This window comes from Talpa occidentalis, unplaced genomic scaffold (genome assembly GCF_014898055.3).
Source record: "Talpa occidentalis isolate TD23 unplaced genomic scaffold, MPIMG_talOcc4v2.1 talOcc4.16, whole genome shotgun sequence".
NCBI lineage: Eukaryota > Metazoa > Chordata > Mammalia > Eulipotyphla > Talpidae > Talpa > Talpa occidentalis.
Window position 1 is genome coordinate 20,290,573 of NW_023601653.1, and position 12,880 is coordinate 20,303,452.

The 12,880-nt window shown below is 37.1% G+C and overlaps 1 protein-coding gene across 1 annotated transcript in view; it reads left to right on the top strand.

Moving 5' to 3' along the window:
• The window catches only part of EPYC (epiphycan), a 32,034-nt gene extending 22,146 nt beyond the window's left edge, over nucleotides 1–9,888 (top strand). The window contains exons 3-7 of the mRNA XM_037515235.2: nucleotides 824–992; nucleotides 3,823–3,981; nucleotides 5,535–5,737; nucleotides 7,273–7,368; nucleotides 8,856–9,888. Coding sequence (XP_037371132.1) covers nucleotides 824–992; nucleotides 3,823–3,981; nucleotides 5,535–5,737; nucleotides 7,273–7,368; nucleotides 8,856–9,026 — 798 coding nt within the window. The 3' untranslated portion in view covers nucleotides 9,027–9,888. The remainder of the gene's footprint in view (nucleotides 1–823; nucleotides 993–3,822; nucleotides 3,982–5,534; nucleotides 5,738–7,272; nucleotides 7,369–8,855) is intronic.
• Nucleotides 9,889–12,880: the final 2,992 nt, after the last annotated feature.

Genomic DNA, 12,880 nt, shown 5'->3' on the forward strand with positions numbered 1-12,880 from the left:
TGCAAACTGTTTGTAGGGGCAACAGCACAGTACTTAAAATATACATGAAAGAAAAATGAGCATAATTTAAAATATAATTCCTGAAAAAAATTGAGTTTTCTTTTTCTAGCATATAATTGCCTCCTAATTTTTAAAATTCTCAAAAAGGTCAATCTTTTATGTCCAAATGTTGGTAATACTTGTTATTCAAAAAAATGTCAAAAATGTATGAGAAATGGCATATAATAATCATAGTTTCTATTTCAACATACATTTTATTTTAGTAGAAAGACTTTTTAAGTAAAATCCAATTGGGGGAAGCAAAAATATTGGAACAGAAATTTGAATCTAGGACACCAAGGATTAAAGTACTGGACATAAAAATCAACTTCTTATTGATTAACATATTCGAAGGGAACAGAATTTGGGATGAACATTTAAAGGTACTTCTGGATTATATTATGTACACTCTGGATTAATTTTAATCTTTCACAGTAATACACTCTTATAATGTGCCTTTCAAATGTTTGGTAAACCCTAAAAGAAATGATAATATTTTTTTAAAATCTAAGATATGAACAAGCATATAAAGATGCATAAAACAGCAAGAGGAGTTTTTAAAGAGTATTGGAAACTATTACTACGATTTGAGAAACGAATTGAATTTAAAATAATAAGAGTAACTGGAATCATATGTGCTTTTCCAGGCAGGCAGGTTTACTGAGTTAAATTTTAGAACACGAGCGACCTCTTGTGGCCACAGGGTATAAATTTTAAATTCGTGCCTCAGCCATGCAGGGTATGATTGACAAGGCTGCTTGATGAAATTCTACTTCTCTTCCAGATTGAAATAGCGACCATGATGCCATCTGGGAACAGAGAGCTCCTCACCCCGTCCCCACAGCTAGAGGAGGATGGAGAAGAAGAGGAGGAATCCACCCCCAGGCTGATCGATGGCTCTTCCCCACAGGAACCTGAATTCACCGGGGTTCTGGGTCCCCACACCAATGAAGGTCAGGTCCATCCAACCTGAACTGTAATTGAGACCAGGAGCTACAACTACACAGCCAACCCACATGGCCCAAAGAGAAAGTTTTGGAATGGGATATAAATGTATTTCATATTAGAATATAAATCAGTTTTAATAATTCCACTTCGGACTGGTGGAAATAATCAAATAACCAAAATTTGGAATGGTGTTATAACACAAAGCCTTTGTGGTAGAAAGCATTTCTAGAGCAAAGGATACAGTACTAGAAAGATCAGAGTCTGTGTAGAAGATCAGGCCCCAGCAGTTCAAGGCAATAAGGTGACGTAGATGGTGGTGATGACAATACTACTACTTTGCCCTGAATGAGCATTTATGATCTGTGTTCCATAATGGTAAGCACTTCATATAATCTCATTTGACTATTGCAACCTCCCTGTACACAGGAAATTAGATCAAAATGGATATAACTTGCCACAGGTCAACGGTGTTAGTGTTCTCAACACTGGTTTGAAGTTGCCCTGATTCTTGTCTGTGCATTTAATGGAAAACAGGCTTCCTCTCAGTCCTCCACAGCAGAAATGGCTTTTTTGCTTCCTACACCTTAGTCAATTTCCCTCATTACATACACCACAGACACATCTTTCTTATAGTTATCACCCATGTTGTCCTTCACTGTCAAGCATCTCAACACCATGGTCTGTATTTGCTGTAACTATTTTCTCACCTATGACTTCCTTCTCATTGACTACAATCTGACTCTGGCCCTAGCAGGACCACACCTGTCAATGAAGTTTCTTATTATCACCAAGACAACTAAGCCAAGCACCATTTTTCAGCCCTTAACTTAACATGCTATCTCTGCTACCTTATATAATTTTCTATTCCCTTCTGCTTCAAACTTGCTGTCCACTAAGCCTCCATAATATTGCACCATCTTGTTTGCTTCCTTCCTTAGTGAAGGAGGTGCTATGTGTGTGTGTGTGTGTGTGTGTGTGTGTGTGTGTGTGTGTGTGTGTGTAAGAGTGAGAGTTGGAGATCAATGTTTAGTATAATCCAGCTTCACAAGTATCTTCAGACCTGCTGCTTTTTTATTACCACTACGTAGCCAAGCTACTGCCATCTTTAATCTAGACTACAATTCATTTCCACTCTCCCCAGAGGTCCTCCTTCAGTCTCCCATCACATCTCCAAGCACAGCAATCTTAACAGGCACGGAAACCCTTCCCATCCTTAAAATAGGGAACAGAAGCTGTTGCACAGACAAGGGCCTGTGCGTGTTATATCTACACACCCCAGTGCCTCGTGCTCTGGCACAAGGGCCTTTGCCTGTTGCTCCAAAAGGAAGGCACTTGGTACACAGAGCTGCTGCTTCCTTCTATATACTCCTCCCTCCCAACTGCATGGCCAACTTTTTCTCTTCCTGAAGATCTCCTGTGGGTCTCAACTCAATGATCATGTCCTCAAATAATCATAACTGATGCTCAGACTGAGTCACATTGCCCTATTTTTTTTTAAAGAGATTTCTCTTTTTTTAAAAAAAGATTTATTTATGCATACAAGAAATGGGGTAAAGGCCAGAGGTGTATGGGGTGAATGGGGAACAGAACAGGCAGACTGACTGAAATACACTGCTGAGGGGAGCAGCGGGCGGGTCAGGAGAGGTCTGCTGCACCATGAGGGTAGCTCCCTGGCTGGGGCTCGAACTCATGCTGCAGTGGCTGCAGATAGTTTCATAGGTTGCGTCTTAGCCCCTTGCGTCACCAAGGAGGCCCACATTGCCCTATTTTATGCTCATGTGATATTTCATTACATATACCATAGACATCATTTTATATGTATGATTAATATTCATCTCACATATCAGATCATAAAATTGAACTTCTCTGTACACACGCCACTGTTTCATTTGTTAGCACAATGTTATTTATATAGAAAGGATCGAAAAAGTACATGTAGAGTAAATTAATATTAATGATTATTACTCTAATTTTTTTCTTGAAGCAGATTTTGGTTAGTGGGGTGTTTAAATATTGAACCAAAGACCTAATAAAAATATGATGAAATGCTTTAACTTTATAACAAGCACAATTTAGTATGTACATTTGAAACAATTTCTAACAGGTATAAAAATAACAACCATGCTGTATCCATTCAGTACTTTAATATAAAAATTTCAAAGATTATAGAGAATATATTAATTATTGGGACAGCTTTAATTGGCATGTTTGACTCATTGTGTCATCATAATTACTTCAATCATTTGAAAATTCCATTAAAAGTTTGTATAATTTGGGGGCCTCCCTGGTGGCGCAAGAGGTTAAGACACAACCTATGAGGCTGTCAGCAGCCACTGCAGCACGAGTTTGAGCCCCACCCAGGGAGGAAACCCACATGGTGCAGCAGACTTGTCCTGACTCGCCCGCTGCTCCCCATAGCAGTGTATTTCGTCAGTCTGCCTGTTCTGTTCCTCGTTCCTCGCTCTGTCTCTTGTGAATCCTCTCACTCCCCAACCCCCATGCCTCTGGCCTGTACCCCAGTTCTTGTATGCATAGATAAATGAAATCTTTCAAAAAAAAAAAAGTTTGTATATTTTGATATTTATGGATCTTGAGTTTTTAGAAAATATACATTCTCCCATCATGGGAGTAAAAGAGTAAAATCTAAATGAAATGTATAAAGAATATAGGAAAAAGGAAAAAACAGTTATTTTAAGTACAAGAAATGATAGAAGAAAATAGGAAGTATACCAGAATACTCTGTGGGAGTCCGAAGTTGTTTAAAAACTGGACTAATCACATTTCCTAGAAATGTCTTTTGTGACTTACATGAACTTATTTGCTTCTCTCTTTTAGACTTTCCAACCTGCCTTCTGTGTACTTGTATAAGTACCACTGTATACTGTGATGACCATGAACTTGATGCCATTCCACCACTGCCCAAGAACACTGCTTATTTCTATTCCCGCTTTAACAGAATTAAGAAGATCAACAAGGATGATTTTGCAAGCCTAAGTATGGAAGACAACATCCATGTCCTTTTCTTCTTTGCAGACTGTTTTAAAACCTTTGCCACTTTGTCAAATATTGGTAGAGAAAATGAATATCAAAATAGGGCTCATAAATCAATTATTTTTCCTGTTTATATAATTGAAGGTTTGTTTGGATTATGATAAATTAGTGAATCATGAAAGGTCATTGTGAGAATCTATAGCTGAAGTTTTCAAATAAACTATTTTTCATTAAAAAGAAAGCATAAATTGTTATAGGGCAGCCCCGATATTGAACGGGTTCCTAGCTGTGGGTCCTCAACCGCGCGCTTAAAAGGGACTTATTAATACTCCACTACGGGCACACACAAAAGGTTAATAAAAGGTTTATTTACAAGGGAAGAGGAAATAAGGAAAATGTACAACTCAGGGAGAAAATAGGGAAATAAAGTCTTTAATGCGTCCTACCCGATCCGCCGACCTGGAAACCCAAAGTCACTCTCAGAGCTGGCCGGATGCTGCAAGCTGGCGGAGAGCCAAAAATGGGGGATCCCCAAACCCCACGTGTCTGCCTTTTGTATCCACCTGGCTGCTTAACCCCACCCTCAGGTCTCAGCCACCTTCCCTTTGGTGGTGATGGGATTTGGAGTTCCCAGTGACTTTGGCTTTGGCCTGGGGTGGGGGTGGAGTCCACAAAGCCTATATGGAATTAGCTTTAGGACATCCTTTTCCCCCTAACAAAATAATTATATTTTACATGTTAGAATGCATTTTTATGCTATAATATTTAGTAGGATTTGGCTCGTGTGAATAAACTTCCATTAAAGCACAGTTCTTTCTGATTGATGAATCCAAGCCTAAATTCTGACTATAATTATTGCCAACTTAGAAGATTTTTGGTAACTGTCCTCATAATTATTTCAGTCATTTGAAAATTCCCTTAAATGTTTGTGTATTTTGATTTTTATGGATCTTGGGGTTTTAAAAAATACACAATGTCCCATTATGGAGGAAGAAACTTTTTTTTTTTTTTAAGATTTATTTATTTATTTATTTATACAAGCATTGGGTGTAGTCAGAAGCACGGGAGGGTGAGAGAATTCACCAGAGCCAGAGCAGGGAACAGAACAGGCAGACCGACGAAATACACTGCTGAGGGGAACAGCAGGCACGGCAGGAGAGGTCTGTGCACCATGTGGCACCCTCGCTGGCAGCCAGGGATCGAACCAGTGCTGCAGAGGCTGTGGGCAGCTTCGCAGCCCAGTGCTCAACTGCTGCACCACCAGGGGAGGCCCGGAAGAAGAACCTTTAAAGAGGAAAATCTAAATGAAATGTATAAGGAATATAGGAAAACAAAAAAAGTTATTTTAAATATATGTGCCACTTGCTAAAGTTACACTTTCCTATAAATATGAATACTATTGAAAATAAACAAATATTTATAAAGTAGTTAGAAATATTTCATTAACTTTCCATTCCTAATTAAGTTCATTTTTAAATGCGCTTAGATGTGGGAAAATTTATGATCTTAGATTTATGCAAGCAAACATGATCGAGAGCATTCTTTTTATTTTCTAGATGATTTAAGAAGAATTGATCTAACATCAAATTTAATATCTGAGATTGATGAAGATGCATTTAGAAAGCTGCCTCAGCTTCAAGAGCTTGTCCTGCGTGACAACAAAATAAGGCAGCTCCCAGAATTGCCAAACACCCTGACATTTATAGATATTAGCAACAATAGACTTGGAAGGAAAGGAATAAAGCAAGAAGCATTTAAAGTAAGTTTTAAGTTTGTATATGAAAGACTTTCATCTTCCAGTCCATTTGTTGTCAATGCTAGTCTTTTTTATTTCTCTAAAGGGATTCCATTTGATAAAACTTTAACTGCTAAAATAAACCTTACAATATGATTAATCATGTTTTGGCAAAACATTGTGTTTTTGTAAATTCTTTTTTTTAAAGATTTATTTGTTTATGCATGCAAGAACTGGGTGTAGGCCAGAGTGCAAGGGTGTGGGGGAGGATTCACCAGAGACAGAGTGAGGAGCAGAACAGGCAGATCTACTGAATACACTGCTGAGGGGAGCAGCAGGCAAGACAGGAGAGGTCTGCCATGCCATTTGGGTAGCTCCCTAGCCAGGGGTGGAACTTGTGCTGCAGTGGCTGCGGATAACTTCATAGTGCTGAGACTTAACCCCTTGCACCATCATTTACAGCCTTTGTAAACTCTGAACCTGGTGAAGCATTAAGAACAGAAAGCTGAACTGGGGTAAGAAGTGGTGGGGCTGCCTGGATCACTAATAATCTATAAAGCTTGGCAATTTTATATTTCCAAGAACTCTACTTAAGGAGAGCATTTTATGTGGTTAAAATAACTTCTTGTACAGGGTGTGATGATGCTTGGAGCATTCTAAATTATTTTGTAAGGAGAATGGATTCACTTCAACTTAAGAATTCTGTTTTTTAAGGGAAGGAAGAAAGTTGGGGGCCAGAATGAATTGCTTGAAATTAACAGCATAGAGTATATAAACAATAACTAACCGGTTTCCTTGTTCAATCTTACTCCAGACAGGCTATTCCTCTAAATACATGTTGACCAATTTAGTATACTGTTTGAAAGGACAGCATTTTAGTCTCAGGGAGATCACAGGGACTGTATAAATCCATTAACACTGGGCACTAGGCAAAGTCCTGTCTCTCCACTAGCCTTCCCGAGACACCATCGTGATGGGCAAGGGAGCTAGGCCACCTCATTACAACCTTTAAGGGTCTAAGTCCAGTTTCCCCACTCTGCTGAGGTCATCATAGGTGATGGTGAATCTGTTTGTTCTGTGTGTTTGCCTGGAGTAGACCTGCTATTGTTTAAATGCTTTCTGTCTTATGAGGCGGCCCTTTTCTTGGTCCTTGGGTTAGAGAGCCAGCTTTTTGATGGGTGAAACTCCTATTTCTCCATCCCTATAACATGAAAGCAAGTTTGACTATGCCTCAGCAAAGTCCTCAAAAATCCTATTGCAGAATACTTTCCGTGGGAAGTAGCTACTTTACTTAAATCAAGAAACTTAGAGTTGACAAAGCAAGGTTCTTCTTAGAAATTAAGACTTATTTTATCCAGAAATATTTAGTTCCAGTCAATTCCTCCAAAGTTCATTTGAATCGTATATTAACTTTGAAAACAGATCTGCTTCAACTTTATAAAACAAGACCTAGACAAGCAGGTATTCTTTTACAAATGGTTGCATGGACAGGGTGATGGAAAATACCAACTGTGAAACAACTACTTTCTAGTAAGTCCCTGTGTCTGGAATATTTACAGGATATGTATGATCTACATCATCTTTACCTCACCGATAACAACTTGGATCACATCCCTCTGCCACTCCCAGAAAACTTAAGGGCGCTTCACCTCCAGGTAGGATTCCTTATGAGGGTGTGTCCTACAGCCCCATGGGAAATAAAAGCAAACGGGGAAACTGGGAAGCTAAAAGCACTTTGTTATATCACACTACACATGTCATCTTTTTTTTCTCTCTCATTCTCTCAATCTCAGTACAAGATACTTGTAAATTTATGATCCTATCTACCGTAATTTATTTCTGATAACCTTACTTTTATTTTCCTTCTTTGCCAAATAAAAATGCCTCATTTTATCACACAAGTCAAGAAGCTTTTCCAAAGACTATTTTTCAAAAAGATTGAAAAAAATTTGAAAACTTCATCTGCTGAAGAAATACATAAGGCTTGGAAATAGAAAAGGAGGAAAGAGAGAAAACTTAATTTGATTTCTAGCTTTAAGGGGGAAAAACATCCATTTTAAATTTGATGTTAGGTTTTATATAAAATTAAATTTAATCCTAGGGCTTCCTATCTGCTGAGAGACGACAGACTTCCATCTCTCTGGATTAAGATTATACTTCTTTTTTTTCCTCAGCCAATATTATTTAAAAATTCACATTATTTTAAATTCCATTAAGATACACGTCATCTTTGAAGTAACGAGTGAAAATCCATTTTCAAATATGGTATCATCTAACATTTTCTAATTATATTTTATTTAAATATATTAAAATATGTTCAATTAAACACAATAATATACTTGACACCATGTATGAAGCTTGAAAATATAATTCTAGCAGGTAGAACACGGATGGTATTTGATCCCATTTATGTGAAATGTCCAGAATAGGGAAGTCCATATAAATAAAACTAAATTAAAAGTTGCCAGGGACTAAAGAACATGGGGGATTGTTTCTAATATCTATGGGTTTGGGGGCAGATGTTTAAAATGTTTTAAATTGTGGTGATGATTGTACAACTCTGTGAGAATATTAAAAGCCACAGAACTGGAGACTTAAAATGGGTGTTTTTATGGAATGGGAAATATATTCAGTGTATTTTTCAAAATCATGTTTTGAACCCCATTTATCTTACTGATAAATGCTTATGCTCCCTCAATTCAATTTAGCCTTGTTGACTTTCCATTCTTGAACATTCCACAATAAATACTCAGAATTTGCACTTGGTGTTCTCGCTGGGATTTTCTTACCTCGGCTCTGTCATACTTATGTCTTCTTGTTCTTCCAGTCTCAGCTTCAGAACTATCTCTTAAGATAACTTTTCAGTCACTGTCCTTGCTTCATAGTAGTTATTATTTTTGAAAATAAATTTTTAACTTATTTTTTCACTTTCTTGTCTCATTTTTCCATTATTGAAATAAAAGTTTCATAAGAACAAGAGAAGGTCTATTTTGTTAGGTGAGGCTTAGAAAGTACTAGATGCATAATAAAATACATCTGTAATAATCATGTAAGGTGCACTTTTGGATGAGTTTGATGCAAAATAAACTATGTTATCAGTCAAAACTAAGGGTATGTTATCTCTTGTCTTATTTTTTTTTAGAATAACAACATTCTGGAAATGCATGAAGATACCTTCTGCAATGTTAAAAATTTGACTTATATTCGAAAGGCACTCGAAGATATCCGATTGGATGGAAATCCTATCAATCTCAGCAAAACTCCTCAAGCATATATGTGCCTACCTCGTTTGCCTATCGGAAGTCTTGTCTAATCTCACATAACAGTTAGCATGCCAGTGGCTACTATAACAATACAATTCTTACTACTTTCTTCAAAAACAAAACTCAGCATGATATTTTCAAATTGTATTCTAAAAGAGACATGATTGCATACAATATAACTAAAAATTGAAGCTATGATGGCAATTTAGTAATCTACAAAAAAGACATGTCAGGAGTAAACTAAAAGATGTATAGAAAAAGCAAAACAAAATGATAGAAAATATATTTCATAAACGCTCCTGTAAATCACATATAAGTTGTAAATTTAGGGATTCCTATCCTATACAATTTCAAACTACGTAGAAAATTAGGAAAATTAAAAATGAACACTAGGCAAATTGCCAAGATTTAGGTGTTTTAATTAAGTTTTTTTTCTATTTCTCTTTTCCACTAAAGCATGTTTCTGTCTCCAAATCCATTAGAGAGATTGAGAAAATAATAAAAATATTTAAAAATTAAAATGACCTTGTGGGAAAATATTAATTATAGTCACAACATGCAAATAACCACATCCAACAGTAATGTACCTAGCTTCAGTTTTTTGAATCATATTTTATCATCAAAAATACATTTCAACTCATTTTAGACCTTTGCTTAGCTATCAGTATAATTTATGTGCTTGTGAAAAAAAATATAGAGAATGGAAAATGTAGGCAATGACACTATATCCGCATTAGGGAAGAAATTAATATCTTTTAGAAAATGTATGATCATCACACAGACACATGGTGAAAAACTGAAAGGCAACAAAAGAATACACAATAAAAATTAAGTTTCAGGGCCTCCCGGGTGGCACAGTGGTTGAGCGCTGGGTTGCCAAGCTGCCTGCAGCCTCTGCAGCGCCAGTTTGATCCCCGGCTGCCAGGCGAGGATGACCTCTCTATCTGCCATGGCGCTCAGACCTCTCCTGCCGATCGCTGCTCCCCTTAGCAGTGTACTTCATCAGTCTGCCTGTTCTGTTCCCCGCTCTGGCTCTGGTGAATTCTCTCACCCACCCTCACTTCTGACTGTACCCAGTGCTTGTATGAATGAATAAATTTGTAAAAAAATAAAATTAAATTAAAAAAATAAAAATTAAGTTTCATCCAATTGCAATCCACAAACTGCACTTTTAGAAATAACTAGACAATGGCTTCTTGCATAGCTTTATGAAGTTTTCCATGAGAAACAAAAACTACTCAGAAATAATTTCCCATTTTTACATAAATATATATTGATATGTGTATGTTCTACACGAATATAAATGTCACCACTGTGTGTGTGTGTGTGTGTGAGTGTGAACATAGATTATAAAATACAAAATATTACTATTCTGAACCTGGTTTGTTTCAAAACATTTCTTTTTTTTTTAATTGTCTTTTTTTTTAAAGATTTATTTTATTTATTTATACAAGCACTGGGTACAGTCAGAAGCGTAGGAGGGTGAGAAAATTCACCAGAGCCAGAGCGGGGAACAGAACAGGCAGATTGACGAAGTACACTGCTAAGGGGAGCAGCGAGCGGCAGGAGCGGTCTGAGCGCCATGTGGGACCCTCGCCCGGTGACTGGGGATCGAACTGGTGCTGCAGAGGCTGCAGGCAGCTTCGCAACCCAGCGCTCAACCGCTGCACCACTGGGGAGGCCCTCAAAACATTTCTTGATGATTTTTTCCATATCAGCACAGACAACTCTACTGTTTCTGAAAAATACATACCTGATTATTACATAGATGTACATTTAACTTTTTAGTAGTTAGTTACAATAACATTGCAAAGAATGCCTTTGCATGAACATAAATATATGATTTTTGTAGATGGATAAATTCATAGAAGTGAAATTCTGAGTCAAAGAATAGTATTTTAATGCATGTTATTAAATTACTCTCAAAGATTTATACCCACTTACATTTTCACCAAGAAAATGGGGGACATTGCATTCTCTTTCCCCATAGTGATTGGACTTTAAACTATTGATAACAAACCTTTCCATGCTAATAATTCTTATCTAATCAGTACCAATTACACAAGTTTTTCAGATGTGACTACAATACGATGTGCTAATTCTCTAATAATCCTAAATTGTGATGGCATTAATAATCTTTTCAAAAGGTGGTAGTTAATATCTAAACTTAGTACTATTAAGAATGTAAAATCCTCATCCTTAATCCTCTTTAAAATGTGTAGAAACATTTATGTGTAGTTACCTTGTTACAACATTAACTTTCTTTTCATAGTTTGCTTAAATGACACAAGGATTCATAAGCAGAAATGTAGCACTATGGTACTCTGATGCACAGAACCCCTCAATTTACAAACCAAACACCTTCCCAAATCATCAAGAGAAAACAATGAATAATTTAAAATCCCTTTAATTCACCTTTGAAAAAATGGAAAAAATACTTGGTATGTAGCTTGGGTGACCATTAGATGGTGACTACTTTTGATTTTACATTACAAAATATGGGTACTGATCTGCAGGATGGAAAAAGTCACGTCTTTGAGAGAGCATAAAATATGATTTATTAATATTATTTTCCACAGCAATTTATTGATTACAAATATACACTTAAGATAATTGTTAAATTTTATTTCTCTGATCAAATGTATCAAGTATTTCCAATTTTTAAAAAAAACCTTATTTATAATTTTAATTACCTGAGGTTTGGCTTCTAAAAGCTAATTGAAAAAGTGCTAAAAAATAATGAATATATGTAAATGCACTGCACCAGAACAAAGAATAATTAATACTGACAATTCTAGATAGTTTACATGTGGTATTCATGATAAAATATAAAAGCTAAGTGCCATAGTTTGTTTTGTGTAGGGATTCCTGCAGACTAATCTTGAATGAGTTACTACTGCCATCAAGTGTTAGAATTCATTCTTTTCAAGTCACACAAATGCACAAAATAAACCATTAAGTTTGCAGTGTGTTCTCAACATAAGGTTCTGCATAACATAAAGCAAGGTATAACCAATGTCATCATACATGGCACTTATCAGAATTTCAAAATGCAACAATGTCATTAAAATCAGCCAAAATTATGACTAGTTAATAAGGCATATTATACTAAATTTACATGAAATATGTGGCACACAGACTCTCAGGTCATGCCTCTGTGATTTTCCATCTCATAGTATTCATGCTTTTGCATAATGCTCTTCTCTTGAAAAATTTTAGGACCTGGGCCTAAGGTGATGGATGTTGCAAATTCCCACTGTCAAGTTTATAACTATAATACAGGTGTGTGTGTGTGTGTGTTCATTGTGCTAGAAAGCACTACAGAGGCCCTCTTGGCTGATCTGAGCAGTCATGATGAAGCAGCCCATGGCAGGGAAGTGAGGTCAGTCTCTAAGAATTGCTCTTGGCTGGGCCTTTCTGGTGGCACAAGGGGTTAAGCACAACACTGTGATGCTATCCGCAGCCTCTGCATCACGAGGTCGACCCCCAGCCAGCCAGGGAGCAACCTACATGGCACAGCCGACCTCTCCGGTCTCGCCCACTGCTCCACTCAGCAGTGTATTTCATTCAATCTGCCTGTTCTGTTCCCCACTCTGTCTCTGGTGAATCCTCTCACCGCTCCCTCACCCTCACCCCCACATCTCTGACCTGTACCCCAGCTCTTGTATGCATAAATAAATAAATCTTCTAAAAAAATTGCTCTTGAAACCTAGAACCTGTGGGTGACCTCTAAACACTGAAGATATTCTCCAGGCAATAGGCAGATCCCTTAGTCATACAGGCACAAGGAAATGAATTCTGCCAAAAACATGAAAGTCTTGGGAACAGAGCTTCTTGAATTAAGTCCTTGGATGAGAACCCAAACCAGCCAGATGCCTTGATCACAGCCTCAAGAGAGGCTAAG